Genomic DNA, 19,308 nt, shown 5'->3' with positions numbered 1-19,308 from the left:
AAAACTGGGTGTGGTTAATTGCTGACAGCTTCTACCACAAAATACTAAACCGGCAACTAAACCGTGTGGTTAGACTGCCAAGCTGTGTATGTGTACCCAGGACATGCCTATTTCTTGAATTTTTTAAACCAAAGCTGGAGGAATGTATGCTTAATCCAAGACATACAGTGTAGCTTTATATCACAGGGTGCCTTATCATGCTACCAAAACTGTTTGTGTGCTTAATGCCAGGAATACACGATGCGTTTTTGCGTTAGTTTTCGCTTTCAATCGATTCTACTCTCGATTCACTGCTCGATTCCTTATCTTTTCTTATCAATTACATTCACTTGAATGAGGAGAATCGAAACGAAAGTAGAATCGACCAGATTCGACAGGTTGGAATTTATCTATCGAACACATCTATCTAAAGTAAAAACGTAACGTGTATTCCCAGCATAAGGTCCGGTTCACTCAGACGCATGGAGGGGGGTAAACAACATTTCTGTGTCCTCCTACAAGGGACAAAATGACGATTGCAGGGAAGTGACATGGAAAGTTGTCAAATGCTTTTCTGCACACTTGCAGAAAAGCATTTCAAACAAGATGATGGGCTGCTTGTTTTAGATGCCTGTCTGAACCAGCCCTTAGATCCTAAGCTGGAGTGCTTTACATATAAAGATATCACAGCAAGGAAGCAGACTAGTTTGAGAATCTGTGAGCAGAGTGAGGCTGTGAGAAATGCCATCTAATTATCAGCTTCTCCACATAAGCCTACAGCTCACTAGAGATCTCTAAACTTCGTCCTCACTAGGATGACATGAGACTTTGATTCAATTTCCTCTTGCATAGCTTTTGGCGTTGTGTAAAAGCAGGAACTGGAAAGCTTTCTTTACCGATTTGTTTGCACCTCAGTCAGCAATATGCTACACGTGTTACAAAGGTCAACATACAAATACATACATAATTTCTATATAAAGTTACAGAAAAGGAACTGTAAAGGTTTTACACCCCACGGGATAAACCAGTAAGGCACAATTCATGCTAAAGGTTACAATAAGGCATTGGTTCAGAAGTATTTAAAAAATAATAATACACAACTCAGGAAATGTATAGCAAATACCCAAGTACAGTATATAGAACACCTAAACAAGCTGATTTTTTTTTTTTTTTTTTTTTAGTTTTTTTCCCTCAGATAGAATAAAGTGAAAAATGTAACAGGTATAGAAACGTTGTAGGATAATCTTAAAAATTCAGAGTACATTTATAACACCAAAGACTAATAAGCACTTCAGTATTACCAATTTGCTGACATCTTGGGATTTAAATCCTCAGTAATACAATCACTCACTCAAAATAAGTGAGAAAATAAAACGGATTTCTACTTCCTGCAGTCCTCCCTATAAAAAATACTTTGCATGATGTGAAGGCAAAAGCTAGTGTAGTAGCTGTTGATTTAAAGTGCAGCACATGTAAAACAGACATCATGGCTCCCCCTGTCTGTCATAAGAAGCAGAATGTAACATAGTTTGGTCTATTTTGGGATAACTTTAATGAAGTGGCCAAGAAGAAAGCAACAGCTGGAGCAGTTCTGGTGGCTTGTGCTGGAGGCAGGAATGACAGGCCAATGCCAGTTTGCTGTTATTTCTGCTTTTTTCTTTCAGGAGGAGCGCCGATGGCAGATTCTGTGACCCGGCGGGTAGAGTTACCAAGGTGATGTGTCGCCTATGGTAAAGTGAGAAAACAGTGACAGAAAAATGTTAGAAAACCTATGGAATTTCTGGAGGAATATTAATTGAAAGGAATATGCAGGTCAACATTTGAATTCACAAATACCAGTCACCTGGCTGTCTTTCGGATTTAGCAACAAGCATGCGGTCAGAACATGGGATGTTATTGTGGGTCAAAGACACAAAATTATTAAAAGCAGTGGATTAGCTGCAGGTCAGTATAGCTATCATGAAAACCAGAGAGACAGCAAGTTGCAGACATCTTTTTATTGTAGCACAAGCCTCCATTAATGTGAACCTTAAGTGAAAATAAACAGATGAGAGAAAACAGTTGTATCTATAGATGTAAACCAAACCAGGACTTTCCTGGAATCCCATATTCTTATTTTGCTGTGGAAGGTGACAAGCCAAGTTTGAAGTTTTGAAGTTTTGAGGTGAAATAAATTCTTTTTAATGCTTATTACAGACATATCTTAACCTATTGAATGTTTTACCTGCTCTCTGGGGTGTGTTTCTCAGCCACAAAGGAGTTTTATGCCAAAGCATTGTTAATAATAAAGCTACAATATTTAAAGTTTTTTTTCCCCTATCAAAGTTGTTGCTTTGTTAACTTATTAAGGGGGCAGTGGTAAAAAAATGTATATTGCACTTTTCTCCTGGCGGCCTAAAAGCGCCAGAGCTCCAGCCACTAGGACACGCTATATAGACAGTAGGAGTGTTAGTGCCAGTGCACACCAAAAACCGCTAGCGGATCCGCAAACGCTAGCGGTTTTTGAAGCGTTTTCTGAGCGATTCTGGGCATGTTTAGAGTGAGTTTCTTAACATGCCTAGCGATCTTTAATCACTTAAGTACCAGCGGTCTCTGCCCCCCTTAAGGACCAGAGACCGCTGGTACCAGAACGACGGAATCTCGACGAATTGCCGCACATACCAGCCGCAACCACCTTCATCGCCACTCGCAGGGACCCCCAGGACATAGACTCTGCTGTCTCTATGACGGCAGAGTCATGTGAGCCGGTCAGGAACCACTTTCATTGGCTCCTGACCCTGTCTTTCAATGTAAGCCAATGGGAGTGGCTTACATTGATCGACACGGCCAGGAGCCAATGAAATCGGCTCCTGACCAGCTCACATGGCTCTCCCGTCATAGAGACATTCAGAGCCTGTGAGATGTGGCAAGACTCGTCAGGTTTGAGCGGCGCGATCGGCGGGGAGCGACGGAAACAGCGAATGCGTGCAGTGGCGGCTAATTGAAATCTACGCCCTGCCAGCCAGGAGCCCACCAAAACAAGGAGTAGATTTCAATTAGCTTGGCCCTTAAATAGTTAAAGAATCACATCCCTCAAGTAAGATCACACACACACACACACACACACACACACACACACACACACACACACACACACACACTTTTCAAATCATAAAAGCGCAGAAAAGGCTTAGAAAAGCGCTGCTAGTGGGTTCTAGTTAAGTGAGTAAAGATGGTGAATGATATGCAAAACAAATTTCAAACTTGCTCCCAAATTTTATGCAGCTGAGGATTGGAATAATCACATTCACTTTCAGCCACTTTTGAGTTGCTGTGTTCTATTGCTTGTGTGTGTCGAATTTAGCATTCAGTATGGAGTCAGTGTTGGTGGGTTTTCTGGATGTGAGAGGTCCAGAGCCTGGGTGTGAGAGGTCCAGGCCCACCTGCACTCCCCTCCAGGTATCGCGCATTGGCCTTGGGGCCCCGGCCAGTGAGAGAGGCCCGGGGCCCCTGGCCATCGTGCAAACCAATCGTGTGTTTTTAAACTTTTTTTTCAGCTCTAGGACATGGCGGACAGGTGAGCGGTTAGGGAGGGACCCCTGTGGGAGGGATGCCTGCACGGGGCGGTCCTGCTAGCGACGCAATCTTGCGATTTGCGTCCAACTGAAGCCTCCCACCTGAATGCTAATGGCTGCTAGATGTGGTATGGCAGGTAAAGGGTGTATGACAGTGCATCCTGATTGGCTGACGAGCACCTGCTGACGACTCAAATGTAGCTGCATGCATGTATTGCTGTGTTCTATTGCTTGTGTGTGTCGGAGATGTGGCAAGACTCGTCAGGTTTGAGCGGCGCGATCGACGGGGAGCGACGGAAACAGCGAATGCGTGCAGTGGCGGCTAATTGAAATCTACGCCCTGCCAGCCAGGAGCCCACCAAAACAAGGAGTAGATTTCAATTAGCTTGGCCCTTAAATAGTTAAAGAATCACATCCCTCAAGTAAGATCACACACACACACACACACACACACACACACACACACACACACACACACACACACACACACACACACACACACACACACACACACACACACACACACTTTTCAAATCATAAAAGCGCAGAAAAGGCTTAGAAAAGCGCTGCTAGTGGGTTCTAGTTAAGTGAGTAAAGATGGTGAATGATATGCAAAACAAATTTCAAACTTGCTCCCAAATTTTATGCAGCTGAGGATTGGAATAATCACATTAACTTTCAGCCACTTTTGAGTGGCTTTATTAGCTTTCTGTATCTTTGGCAAAGCACATAGAAATATTATATACATAAGAGGTTTCTTTTTTTTATATTCCTAAAAAATACAGTATATGGTTTATACAGGATGGAGATGGTCAATGAAATGCTAACAAGTGAGTTGTAACATTTAATGTAAATTTAAGTAACCTGGAACTGAAAATAATTTAACAATTACGGTATGTCTGCATTCCAGTTTGCAGCAAACCATAAATTCCTGAAAATTGACAGGAACCTCATTTACACTTATTTGTAACCATATTTTAAATTAAATTGCAGGCATGGAAAAAGTCCATCATTTGGAGTATTGTAGAGATGATCAATAAGATGCTACTTAAGGTGGCCACTAACGATACAATCTTTTTCATACAATTTTACTAAATCTATGTAGTATAAGTCTAAACTGAGTAAATGTTTTAAATGGATTATTTAGGCAGTTGTCATATTACATAGAAATGGTAAGACTGGATGAAAAAGATTATATAGTTATTGGCCAGCTTTAGGGCCCTGACACACCGGAGAACTTTTTCCAGGATTTAAAAACGCTTTCATTGACTTACATTAAATCGAGCCAAAATAGCTGTGATCACAATTCTTGAAAAATCGCAATAATTTTGCTGGGATTTTAATATACGTTTATGGAACCATTTTTAAAAAAATTGAAAACGACCCACAATACGTTCTCCGGTGTGTCATGGCGGCCCTAATTCTGGTTTGCAAGCAAATTTAAGGCAGATTTCATGAATTCTGGAACTGGGTGAATTGTGTGCATTTTATGCAGATTTTCAATGGCCAAATTCAATTACTATGCAGATTGTAAATCGATGTGCATACAAGAACTGATAGCATCGCATTGTTCATCTCTAGTGTACTGACAACCAATGGGCTTTTGTCTTTGTGTATGAATAATTAGCTTCACAGAGCTGGATTTTTTTTTGGTCTTACCTAAACTAAGCATCTGTCGGCAGCAAGCTGTAATATTCATCTAGCATTTTTTGTATAGGAACCCTTTGTATTGGCTGCGTTTGCAGATGAAGTTGAAAACCAGGTAAGAAATATAAATTAACTGCCAAATCTTTTAATATATAGATCTGAAGTGAGGGGACTGCTTTTTTTTCTTAACAAAATAAACTAACATTAGGAAAGCTGTTCCAGTACTCCAAACACCCCTCATTCCAGCCACGTTGCTGGTCATTTGTGCTCTGTAGTGTCAACATAGAAGCACCCAGGTTCACCATCCCACTGTGCTGTCTAACAAGTGGCAAACAGTAAGGTACATAATGAACTGGCAAACCAGACTCTGAAGGCAAACTTCTGAAGTTCCCCGCTTCTATCACTGTCTTGGCGACAGGTGCAGACGCCTTATGGGACCTGCACGTCCTTGCAAAATGATGACTTTCAAACAGGTCTACTATTTCATTTAATGCCCTAGGTGAATACTGTATAGTGAAAGTATATTACCTGATCAAGGACATAATCTGCACTGGAATCAATCACTCTTCCAAGATCTCTGTACATTCCAGAGTATTTGATGTAGCCCCAGGTAAGGAGCGCAATAAGCAACAGCCCCATTGCACAGTTAAACAGCTGCGCCACCACTCCCAATCCTACGAATCCTGTGATACCAGAAGCCATGTATAATGCAGCCACTAGAGCCAGAAGCACGGCTGGAGTGCGGAAGGCTGTGAAGATATTTTTGCCCTCATTGTGCTTGCAGAAGGCAGAATACATTGCATCCAGATCTTTGTCCAACTCCTCTCTATATTGTCGACTGAACTCCACTCCTCCCATCTTCTTGGCACGATCAAAATGAGACAAGGCCTCCTCTCTACAGGCTGCATGTCTGTCTCGAAGGACATCAGGAGACACATACGGCTTTTCACCACCACAAACCTGAGATAAAGACACGCAAGGAAAACAAATATTTACATGAAGTAGAAAAACTGCAGTGTACTGTAGCCAATGGAAAATAACTATGAACTTCATCTGAAAGAACTATGAATGATCATTGGTTATGTGGAATGGTCACATATATTCAGGAAGGAGAAGTGGAGCAGGAAAGCTAACGAAGCAACATTATTTTCAGGTAAATCAATAATGAAATGAAAAGCTACATTTTATAGCATTTTTCTCAAATATGACTTCATAGCGCATAAACTGCAGCCACTAAGAGTACGTTTAGTAGGCCTCCAGAGGAGTTAGATGGATCTTCCCAAGGATTATACTGTAAAGGTACTGGCTCTAGCCAGGATTCAAACCTTGGTCCAATATGCCAAGTGTGGTGCCATTAACCAGTACATTATCCAGCTGCTCATAGTGTTTATCTAGAAAATTTCCAAAAGGCTTATACAGTTAGCCCCTTCCCACATAAAGAAAATACCTCTGCTCAATCTGCCCTATCATGTAGCTGCATGTATTAAAGGAATACAAAGGTGAAATGTGACAAGATGAGATAGACATGTGTATGTACAGTGCCAAATAGATTAACCACTTGATGACCGCCCACTACCTATGGGCGTCGGCAAAGTGGCACCCCCAGGACCGCGTAACGCTCATAGGTATCGGTACCTGGGGGACTGAATTGCCGGGGATCGCGAGCATTGATGCGAGCGCATCCGCAGGCATTAGGCTCCGCTCACCCGTGACGTCAACCCGCCGGCCAATTAGTTGTTAACCCCAATTCTGCCACATAGTAAGCGTATAATACGCTTTGTAATGTATACAAAGCGTATTATACAGGCTGCCTCCTGCCCTGGTGATCCCAGTGATCGAGGGACCACCAGGGCAGGAGGCAGCCCCCCTAGTAAGCACACACAAACACTGCCCCCCCCTACCCCCTGATCACCCACAGCACCCCTCAGACCCCCCCCCCCCCCGCCGATTACCCCCCTCAAACCACTATTTGCACCCAATCACCCCCCTAATCACCCATCAATCACTCCCTGTCACTATCTGTCAACGCTATATTTTAGATTAGGTCCTAAACTGCCCCCTGGGGGCTCCTGATCACCACCCCCACGCCCTCAGATCCTCGTGTACTGTATACATCTATCCTCCCCTGTAATCATCCACTGATCACCTGTCAATCACCCATCAATCGCCCCCCATCACCACCTGTCATTGCCAACCATCAGATCAGACCCCAAGCTGCCCCTTGCGGGCACCTGATCGCCCGCCCACACCCTCAGATCGCCCGCAGACCCGCCCTCAGATCACCTCCCAAGTGCATTGTTTACATCTGTTCTCCGCTCTAATCACCCACTGATCACCCCGTCACCACCTGTCACTGCTACCCATCAGATCAGACCCTAATCTGCCCCTTGCGGGCACCCAAACACCTGCCCACACCCTCAAATCGCCCTCAGACCCCCCCTTATCACCTTCTCAATGCATTATTTACATCTGTTCTCCCCTCTGATCACCCATCAATCACCCCCTGTCACTGCTACCCATCGGATCAGACCCTAATCTGCCCCTTGCGGGCACCCAATTACCCGCCCACACCCTCAGATCACCCTCAGACCCCCCCCCTGATCACTTCCCCAGTGCATTGCTTGCATCTATTCCCCCTCTAATCACATCCTGAGACACCCATCAATCACCACCTGTCATCCCCTAGCACACCTTACCCATCAGATCAGGCCCTAATTTGTCCCGTGTGGGCTCCTGATCACTCAGCCAAACCCTCAGATCCCCCTTCCGATCACCTCCCCAGTGCATTGATTGCATCTATTCTCCCCTCTAATCACCCCCTGAGACACCCATCAATCACCTCCTGTCACCACCTGTCACCCCCTAGCACTCCTATCCATTAGATCAGGCCCTAATCTGCCGCCTGCGGGCTTCTGATCACCCGGCCAAACCCTCACCCGCCCCACTGCAGTGACAGATTTTTTGTTTTCTAATCACTGCTGGTCTCTACGACTTAATTGTGGCTGAGACCAACAGTTATGCCACACAATATGCACCGCCAATCCAAGAAGCTACCATGCCCAGCCTTTTTGGTGGAAACCACTCCAAGTTTACGAACGTAACATTTTTTGGGGCCTTCTCCTTAAAGGAGTGGTCAGGCAAACTATAGTAAAATGAGTGGTACATACCGGGGGCTTCCTCCAGCTCCAAGCTCCCAGGATGTCCCTCGCCGCAGCTCTGCCCGCAGCCGTTCGCCGCAGGTCCGTCCCGGTCCCCGGCGATGACGTCAGAGCGACCTCCAGGTCGCTCTGTACTGCGTCTGTATGAGCGCCGCTGTCAATCACCGCCACGTGGGCCAGAGTGGACTGCGCAGGTGCAGTAGTTCTGCGCTTGCGCAATCTCCGGGGCGGGATGACGTCGTGACGTCAGAGGGAGTCCCGATCCACCCCTCAGCGCTGCCTGCTACTGATTGGCCAGGCTGCGCAAGGGGTCTGGGGGGAGGCGCTGCGCGGCACAGCGGGTAGCGGCGGCGATCGGAAGTTACAGGCAGCTAGCAAAGTGCTAGCTGCGTGTAACAAAAAAAAAAATTATGCAAATCGGCAAACCAGGGCCTGAGAAATCCTCCTGTGCGATATACCCCGAGCTCAGCTCGGGATTGTCGCCCAGAAGGTTAAGGACCAGACCCTTTTTTTCCATTCAGACCACTGCAGCTTTCACGGTTTATTGCTCGCTCATACAACCTACCACCTAAATGAATTTTGGCTCCTTTTCTTGTCACTAATAAAGCTTTCTTTTGGTGCTATTTGATTGCTGCTGCGATTTTTACTTTTTATTATATTCATCAAAAAAGACATGAATTTTGTCAAAAAAATGTTTTTTTTTTAACTTTCTGTGCTGACATTTTTCAAATAAAGTAAAATTTCTGTATACATGCAGCACGAAAAATGTGGACAAACATGTTTTTGATAAAAAAAAAAACCCATTCAGCCTATATCTATTGGTTTGGGTAAAAGTTATAGCGTTTACAAACTATGGTGCAAAAAGTGAATTTTCCCATTTTGTAGCATCTCTAACTTTTCTGACCCCCTGTCATGTTTCATGAGGGGCTAGAATTCCAGGATAGTATAAATACCCCCCAAATGACCCCATTTTGGAAAGAAGACATCCCAAAGTATTCACTAAGAGGCATGGTGAGTTCATAGAAGATTTTATTTTTTGTCACAAGTAAGCGGAAAATGACACTTTGTGACAAGAGAAAAAAAAAAAAAAAAATTTCCATTTCTGCTAACTTGTGACAAAAAAAAAATTAAAAAATGAAATCTGCCACGGACTCACCATGCCCCTCTCTGAATACCTTGAAGTGTCTACTTTCCAAATTGGGGTCATTTGTGGGGTGTGTTTACTGTCCTCGCATTTTGGGGGGTGCTAATTTGTAAGCACGTCTGTAAAGCCTAAAGGTGCTCATTGGACTTTGGGCCCCTTAGGGCACCTAGGCTGCAAAGAAAGTGCCACACATGTGGTATTGCCGTACTCAGGAGAAGTAGTATAATGTGTTTTGGGGTGTATTTTTACACATACCCATGCTGGGTGGGAGAAATATCTCTGTAAATGACAATTGTTTGACTTTTTTTTTTTTACACACAATTGTCCATTTACAGAGATATTTCTCCCACTCAGCATGGGTATGTGTAAAAATACACCCCAAAACACATTATACTACTTCTCCTGAGTACGGCGATACCACGTGTGACACTTTTTTGCAGCCTAGGTGTGCTAAGGGGCCCAACGTCCTATTCACAGGTCATTTTCAGGCATTTGTTTTCTAGATTACTCCTCACGGGTTAGGGCCCCTAAAATGCCAGGGCAGTATAGGAACCCCACAAGTGACCCCATTTTAGAAAGAAGACACCCCAAGGTATTCCGTTTAGTGTATGGTGAGTTCATAGAAGATTTTATTTTTTGTCACAAGTTAGTGAAAGATGACACTTTGTGAAAAAAAAAAAAAAAAATCAATTTCCGCTAACTTTTGACAAAAAATAAAATCTTCTATGAACTCGTCATACACCTAACAGAATACCTTGGGGTGTCTTTTTTCTAAAATTGGGTCACTTGTGGGGTTCCTATACCGCCCTGGCATTTTACGGGCCCAAAACCGTGAGTAGTCTGGAAACCAAATGTCTCAAAATGACTGTTCAGGGGTATAAGCATCTGCAAATTTTGATGACAGGTGGTCTATGAGGGGGCGAATTTTGTGGAACCGGTCATAAGCAGGGTGGCCTTTTAGATGACAGGTTGTATTGGGCCTGATCTGATGGATAGGAGTGCTAGGCAGGGTGACAGGAGGTGATTGATGGGTGTCTCAGGGGGTGGTTAGAGGGGAAAATAGATGCAATCAATGCACTGGGGAGGTGATCGGAAGGGGGTCTGAGGGGGATCTGAGGGTTTGGCCGAGTGATCAGGAGCCCACACGGGGCAAATTAGGGCCTGATCTGATGGGTAGATGTGCTAGGGGGTGACAGGATTGATGGGTGTCTCAAGGTGTGATTAGAGGGGGGAATAGATGCAAGCAATGCACTGGCGAGGTGATCAGGGCTGGGGTCTGAGGGTGTGGGCGGGTGATTGAGTGCCCTAGGGGCAGATAGGGGTCTAATCTGATGGGTAGCAGTGACAGGAGGCGATTAATGGGTGATTGACAGGTGATCAGTGGGTTATTACAGGGAAGAACAGATGTAAATAATGCACTGGCGAATTGATAAGGGGGGGTCTGAGGGCAACCTGAGCGTGAAGGAGGGTGATTGGGTGCCCGCAAGGGGCAGATTAGGGTCTGATCTGATGGGTAACAGTGACAGGTGGTGATAGGGGGTGATTGATGGGTAATTAGTGGGTGTTTAGGGTAGAGAACAGATGTAAACAATGCACTTGGGAGGTGATCTGACGTCGGATCTGTGGGCGATCTATTGGTGTGGGTGGGTGATCAGATTGCCCGCAAGGGGCAGGTTAGGTGCTGATTGATGGGTGGCAGTGACAGGGGGTGATTGATAGGTGATCAGTGGGTTATTACAGGGGGGATAGATGCATACAGTACACAGGGGGGGGGGGGGGTCTGGGGAGAATCTGAGGGGTGGGGGTGATCAGGAGGGAGCAGGGGGCAGTTTAGGGAATAAAAAAAAATAGTGTTGACAGAAAGTGACAGGGAGTGATTGATGGGTGATTAGGGGGATGATTGGGTGTAAACAGGGGTCTGGGGGGTGGGCAGGGGGGTCTGAGGGGTGCAGTGGGCGATCAGGGGGCAGGGGGGGGGATCAGTGTGATTGGGTGCAGACTAGTGTGGCTGCAGCCTGCCCTGGTGGTCCCTCGGAGACACTGGGACCACCAGGGTAGGAGGCATCCTTTATAATAGGCTTTGTATACATTACAAAGCCTATTATACGCTTTGCATGCGGATATGTGTATTCCTCCGCCCGCCGGCGCTGCCAAGTGGCCGGCGAGCTGGAGGCTAAATCCCCGGCCATCGATCACCGGCGGAGGATCGCGTCACAGATGACGCGATCGCTCCGCCCATGCCTGTACAAGGACCGCCGCCTCTTGTACATGCGGCGGGCCTTACGGGATCCATTTTCCGGCCGCCCCTGTGCAGTGGGCGGTTGGTAAGTGGTTAATAGAACACCAGGGTGGTTAAAGAGAAACTCCGACCAAGAATTGAACTTAATCCCAATCAGTAGCTGATACCCCCTTTTACATGAGAAATCTATTCCTTTTCACAAACAGACCATCAGGGAGTGCTGTATGGCTTATATTGTGGTGAAACCCCTCCCACAAAGAAATTCTGAGTACGTACTCTTGGCAGTTTGTGAACCCTGTTGCATTGTGGGAAATAGCTGTTTACAGCTGTTTCCAACTGTCAAAACAGCATGCAGCAGCTACATCACTTGCCAGCAGTAAAAATGTCACCATGTGATAAATGTCAGAATATAAATCAGGGATTTAAAATATTTTACAATGGGCAAACACTGACTAAATCATTTATACATAATTGTCAAAATTAAGCACTTTTTTAAATCACATTATTTTCACTGGAGTTCCTCTTTAAGGGGTTTTATGACTGCAGTCCTTAAGTGGTTAATAGCTATGATTTTTTTTTCTCTGTCTTAAAGAGTTACATATCAGGTATGCAAGTGACATTCTCTGTCCAGTGGGACTTGGTTGGACTATAGCGTAACCCTCACTGATAAGGTTATACAGCCATAAAACACTTTACTAGCAGAAAATGGCTTCCGAGAGGCGGAAAGAGATACAAAACACTACACTGAGTGACCAGATAGACTGCTAGGAGCTACAAGAAGCCCCAGGTGAGTAAGTCTAAAGGACATGTGAGCTGAAGGGATAAAGATTAAAGAGGCACCTTAGTGACATATAGTAGAATGCAGTAAATTATTCAGGATACCCTTCTTTACATTAATTATCCTGGCTTTAACATCAGAAACAATTTCTATAACAACATATTTCTGTATATTGGCACACAGCTCTGCCCTCCCTGTGATGCTTAGCCTAGGCTGTGTAGCTTTGCGTAATTCTCCTCCCAAAGCATTTTGGCAGACCACCTAAATTTTGAACTGGCTTCGGTATTCTCAGAAACAAACATTCCACAGGGGTGCACCTGACGGGACTAAAGAGGTCACCACCTGTGATAAATTTCAGAATGTAAATCAAAGTGAGGAAAGATCTTGCAATGGGCAAACCCTGACTTCATTTATAAATTAATATTGTAAAAAAAAAAAAGCAATTTTTTATTACTTTTTTTCTTTAACCACTTGAGGACCCACCCTTTACCCCCCCCCCCCCCTTAAGGACCAGCGCTGTTTTAGCTGATCTGTGCTGGGTGGGCTGTGCAGCCCCCAGCACAGATCAGGGTGCAGGCAGAGCGACCAGATCGCCCCCCTTTTTCCCCACTAGGGGGATGATGTGCTGGGGGGGTCTGATCGCTCCTGCCTGCCTGGGTGTTGCGGGGGGGGGGCACCTCAAAGCCCCCCTTCCGCGGCGAAATTCCCCCCCCCTCCCTCTCTTCCCTGGAGATCCGAGGCTGCACAGGAACGGATCTGTCCTGTGCAGCCTCTAACAGGCTCCTGCCGGTCATGTGACAGCGATCCCCGGCCGCTGATTGGCCGGGGATCGCTGATCTGGTACAACGCTGCTACTGTTAGCAGCTTGGTACGAATGTAAACAAAGCGGATTATTTCCGCTTGTGTTTACATTTAGCCTGCGAGCCACGATCGGCGACCCGCGGGCTATTCACGGAGCCCCCCGCCGTGAATTGACAGGAGGCTGCTTCCTGATTAATTAGCCTGCAGCCGGCGACGGTCCTGCAGCTGCCACTTTGCCGACGCGCGGTATGAGTGCGCGGTCGGCAAGTGGTTAAATCTTTTCACCATTATGGTAGTATATAAAAGATGTTTGTCTAATATCTATCTGTGACAAGCGTGAGCAACTCTCGGAGTGCCTACTCTCTGCATTCTTAAAATGGAAAAGATGTGTCAGTTTTAAGCAGAAGGCCAAGGACCAGAAATGACCTGCTATAGAGTTGCATGCTGGAATAAACTTGGTTCTGACATGATGAAGTGTATGCAGCAAATGTGGTTTTCCACTGAAAGTGGATGTGGGTAGAAAAAAACAAAGTCTTGTAAAAGTAATACCTTTTAATGGCTAACTGATATAGTTAAATACCCTCTAGGTATCGCATGTTGGTTTGAGGGGCCCAAGCGAGTGAGAGAGACCTGGGGCCCCTGACTGTCATGCGGACCAGTGTTTGTGATTTTAAATTTCTTTTTTGCAGCTTCCAGGATGCGGTTGACAGGTGAGTGGTTAGGGAGGGGACCGTGTGGGAGATGTGCCTACACGGGGCGTCCCTGTAAACGATGCAAATCACGATTGCGTCCAACCGAAGCCTCTCACCTGAATGCTAATTTATGTAATTCCTGCTAGATTTGGTAAAGCAGGCAAAGGCTGTATGACAGTACACCTGATTGGCTGACTGGTGTCTGCTGGCCAGATATAGGTAGGACATTGCTCTAGCTGGAAATTAGCAATTGTGTTTGCATTGTTGGCATTCAGTTTAGAGGTGGTGGGGTGAGTTCCCTGGAGGTGAGAGGTCCAGGGCTTGCCCACACTTCCCTCTAGGTTCGCATGTTGGTTTGGGGGTCCCAGCGAGTGAGAGACCTGGGGCCCCCGGCTGTCATGCGGACCAGTGTTTGTGAAAGTTAAATAATGCAAGCTTTCTGGGATCTAGCCCCCTTCTTCAGGCATATTTCCAGATGTTAGCTGAAGTAAAACACTGATGCAGGTAAATAGCAAACACGAAGATGGCAGTTGTGCTGGTTGCTGTTTAGCAGTTAGATGTCAGGTGATCAGCAGGCTGGAGCCAGTGAGCTCATGCAAGCAAACATGAAATCTACCAGGTTTCTGAAGATCATGAAGCCAAGTCAATCATGTTACATAAGGAGTCATGAATCCCGTTCCACAATTTAACCCTGTTGAACATTTTCATAAATTTGTACTCCGAAATCTTTCTTGCGTGTTCATTTTTGAAGTTACCCTTAAGAATAAGTACTTTGAGATCTTGCATGCTGTGTCCTGGTTCACAGAAGTGTTGGCCCACTGGTGTGTCCATTTTACCCTCATTCATTTTAAAGCAGTGATAGTTCATTCAGAAACCTGCTAGATTTCATGTTTGCTTGCATGAGCTCACTGGTTCCAGCCTGCTGATCACCAGACATCTAACTGCTAAACAGCAACCAGCACAACTCCCATCTTCGTGTTTGCTATTTACCTGCATCAGTGTTTTACTACAGCTAACATCTGGAAATATGCCTGAAGAAGGAAACTAGATCCCAGAAAGCTTGCATTATTTAACTTTATCAGTTAGCCATTAAAAGGTATTTCTTTTACAAGTTTTTTTTCTACCTACATATATTGTTTAGCTAACACGGTACAGAAACATTTTTACTACACTGAAAGTGGAATCATTCTAAACGTGGCCACTAATGATATGATTTGCCAAATGATCGGAATTGATCATTTGGGACCACTAGTGGACAAAAATCTCCTAGCCAATCAGATTGACAGGATCAAATCGATTTCATTAATCTGATCGGATTGGTTAAGAGATTGTTTAAACCATTAGCGGTCACAAACTACCATTTTCAATTGTTCATACAAAAAAATCGTTTTTTATCTATGGTTCAGCAAATTGTATCGTTAGCGGCCACCTTAAGGGTGTGTTATTGATAAAAGCAGGAAGTTTTGCATCAGCAGGATACCAATTTCCATGTTTTTAGTTATTAAAGTGGACCCAAACCTAACATTTTTTCATTCAAAATATTTAGTTGCACCACTCTGACACATACAAAGATAAATACACACTCCTTTAAAGAGTAACTGTCAGGCTGCAGAAGCTAATTTAAACCTCTATTCTCCTGTGTTAAACAGTTTAGAAGGAAGCCCAAAAGCCATTAGTGAAGATAAAAATCTCAGTTACCTTTGATGTGTGCTTATCTTAAAGGCTGTTATAGACCCATAAGGACGCAAGCCGCATACTAAACTGCAAAGCATTCTGGGGCCCTCCCCTCGGCTGCTAATGAGACGTTACAGCAGCTTCTAATCAGTCCAGCGCGTAGCACTGATAAATCTCTGGGCAGAGTACACTGCAGGAGTCAGCTATTGTTCCTAGCCACATGGCTCATTAATATTCACTGCACACTGTGTTGTTCAAGTACCAGCTTTTCTGTGATCAGGAAGCAGGCAGGACATGACGACACATTTGACAGAAAAACATGGAGCCTGCCATGAGCTGTCAGGAGCATCTATCTGCATATACTATATACAAATTCTGTGAAATCCAAACGTGGACAGTGAAATGCATATGTAATGTAAGTACAGCCAATCTTTAGCTACTGATATATGTGTTTATTTTCTCTGAGACCTTATACCTAACAGCTCCTCTTTAAGCCTATGAGCATTTCGATGCATGCTTTTCACCCTTCTCTTTTTATAACTCGGTTTATAAAGGTGGCAGCCATTAGCAAATCCTCCTTTGCCGGACGCCACCTACTCTACCAGTTTGCTGGCAATATGAAAGGAAGGGAGGGGTTCCTCCAATAAATGTAAAATATTTTATATTTGTCATCCTGCAGTTGAAAAAAGGCTGCTATTTATTATTATAATTTAGAAAATCGTTTTTTATTTCTGAAATGTTGTATTTTTAATTTGGGTCCACTTTAAGTCGTGCAATGTGCAGCAAATAGTTACACAGTGTAATTATCGAATACAAAGTAATTCAAATTTTAAAAAATGGTCTATTGGACAAAACCTTACGCTGTTAATCTTTAATTAGCCAAGGAATAATATCATCCCAATTCAAAGATTCCTGCTTTATCTGATGGCTAACACTGATTCATAGGGATGCTGAAAGTAGTGCAAAAAAGAAGGTTAAAGGACCTATGGCAAAGCTAAAGGTAATGTTCTTGCTGGATCTACATACCTCTTTTTTCCATTGACTAAAAGGTTTTATTAAAAAGAGCAACAAGAAACAGTACAACAGAAACAGTACATAACCAACGTGAGCATACTGTACAAATGACAAATTGCTTCTGCTTATTCAGAGTATCATATTGAAGAAAGAACATATTATAGATCAAAACATTGAGCATTGATGGCAATACATAATGACAGAGATGCATATTTGAGAGGAAGGGAGAGGACAGATAGGAGGAGGTGAAAGATCAGTCAAACTGTTAAATAAGGAAAGAGTTGAAGGCACTACGCAGTATACTATAAAAAAAGGAGAAAATAATAAGTAGATATCAACCATTGGCATTATGAACCCAATGGTCCCACACTTTATTAAACTTGGTGGGTCATCCCCTGTGCTGATAAGACTAGTTTCTTAAGAGGAAGTACATTTTTGACCTTGGATTTCCACTTAGCTAAAGTAAGTATTTAGCTATAGTAAGTAAGGGGTTTGCCATCTAAAAGAAATGCATGGTTTAAAGTGACTCTGTAACAAAAATTACAACGTTTTTTCTACCATCCTACAAGTTCCTAAACCTATTCTAATGTGTTCTGGCTTACTGCAGCTCTTTCTACTATAACCATCTCTGTAATAAATCAATGTATCTTTCCGCTGTCAGACTTGTCGGCCTGTGTCTGGAAGGCTGCCAAGTTCTTCAGTGTTGAACTGTTCCTCTATGCACACTCCAGTGTGTGTTTTATTTACATAAGCCAGCAGCTTCTCTGCTATCTTATCAGTGATAGAAGAGAGCTGGATAAAAATCCTCCTCTGGAGGCTGTGAAAGGAGCTGGTCTGTCACATACTGAGGAATTAACTACATAGGCAGAGCTGTCTGCAGGAAGCCTGTAATGTTCAGTGCATGAGAGAAGCTGGGGACAGAAGGTAAACACACACAAGTGATCTCTTGAGATTCAGAAGTAAGGTTGTATACAGCCTGCTTGTGTATGGATGTATTTTCTATGTGTGGACATGCTGTACATCAACCTACTTCCTGTTTTGGTGGCCATTTTGTTTGTTTATAAACAAACTTTTTAAAACTGTTTTTGACTACTTTTAATGCGGCGGGGAGCGGTGAAATTGTGACAGAGGGTAATAGGAGATGTCCCCTAACACACTGGTATGTTTACTTTTGTGCGATTTTAACAATACAGATTCTCTTTAAGAACAAAAGTGGTTTCCATCAAGAAAGCTTTGTCAAAGTTAGAGATGTCCTCTTCATAAATATTAAGTATACAACATTTAATATCAAGAAATGCGTGTGAACCCATGGTATCATGAAGACATTTAATCAGGGGTGTATCTGGGTAATATAGAGCCTATTGCAAACACTGAAATTGCACCCCTACCCAGTCAGAGCCCCCTTCCCCTCTAAAAACAGCATCTTTCTCGTGTACATGTGTTATTGTTACATGTGTTTTTTGCCTTGGGATATGTTACTTTTTTGGAAATATCTCTTCTTATTTCCTCTCTGTCCCCTTTCTAACAACAGAATACTCAAGCACCCAAGGGGTGACCCAAAACCAAGCCAAGTGTGCCCTACATACATACATTTACATTTATTAAAGTAGCCATGTTCCCTAGATAACATAATTAATCTGATCTGAGGTCTGAGTGACAGGAAAGCATGGTCCTGTGGCGTCCATGGCAAGAGCCATGCCTGCACCCCTTTAGATACGCCTCTGAATTTAATTGCCTGTTGTCATAAATCAGCTATGGGAGGACATTGCCAAAGGAGATCGAGAAAGTAAGGATTATAAATTGAGCATTTGGGGCATTGGTTGGGGGTATTAGGGGTAAATTTTGCAAGTCAATTAGGGGCGAGGTAGCTTTGGTGAATTATATATAGAGGAGTAAGGCGATCTATGATACACTGGGAAACCTGGCAGGTGGCAAGCAAGCAGTCCTCCCACTCCTCCTCATCCAATTGCACTCCCAGCTGCACCCATTTGTTCATAGAGCTTTCTACAACTGGTTCTGCTATATGTTTCTCAAGCAGAAAGTATAGGGACCCAATATGGTGTGTAAGGGGACCATCTTTAATAGATTCCATAAGGAGTGAAGTGCCAGTCATAGGAAGGCCTGAGGGAAATTAAGCCCAAAGAGCATGTTGCAGCTGGAAGTACATAAACTAGAATTGGGGGGATAAAGAGTACCGAGTACAAAGCTCTGCATATGAAAGAACGCTTGTATTACGTATAACTTGACCTAGATAAGTCACACCCTTGTCAGCCCAAAGGGATGTATTTGTAAGTTTCCTAAGTTCGGGTAATTTATGGTTATGCCATTAAGGAGCATAAAACTCCCAAAAGGAAGAGTGCATGAGCCTGCCTGCCAGACCTGGGAGGCTTGGGATAGGAAAGTATTATTAGGGGCATGCTGTGAAAGGGTATCCTTCAATAGGGCGAAGGGCAAGTTGTTAGCCCAGTCAAAGGAGGGAAATCCCAACGTTTCAGGGGCATGCAGAAAGTTAGATACAAACCTGTATGATAATTGCTCCAATTGAGAAGCAATATAATATAAAAGGGTGACGGCAGGGCTACACCACCAAGGGAGGTGGGACATTGTAAAGTTGCAGGACGCAGTTTG

The 19,308-nt window shown here is 44.1% G+C and overlaps 1 protein-coding gene across 2 annotated transcripts in view; it reads right to left on the bottom strand.

The window, feature by feature from the left end:
- Window positions 1–1,507: 1,507 nt before the first annotated feature.
- The window catches only part of ATL3 (atlastin GTPase 3), an 80,837-nt gene continuing 63,036 nt past the window's right edge, over window positions 1,508–19,308 (bottom strand). For both annotated transcript variants that reach the window (XM_068260092.1, XM_068260091.1), the window contains exons 12-13: window positions 5,709–6,140; window positions 1,508–1,704 (exon numbers count right to left, since the gene is read on the bottom strand). In XM_068260092.1, coding sequence (XP_068116193.1) covers window positions 1,621–1,704; window positions 5,709–6,140 — 516 coding nt within the window. In that variant the 3' untranslated portion in view covers window positions 1,508–1,620. The remainder of the gene's footprint in view (window positions 1,705–5,708; window positions 6,141–19,308) is intronic.

Source organism: Hyperolius riggenbachi, chromosome 11 (assembly GCF_040937935.1).
Source record: "Hyperolius riggenbachi isolate aHypRig1 chromosome 11, aHypRig1.pri, whole genome shotgun sequence".
Lineage (NCBI taxonomy): Eukaryota > Metazoa > Chordata > Amphibia > Anura > Hyperoliidae > Hyperolius > Hyperolius riggenbachi.
Note: the sequence above shows the minus strand (reverse complement) of the source record. Positions and strands in the feature narration are given on the sequence as shown.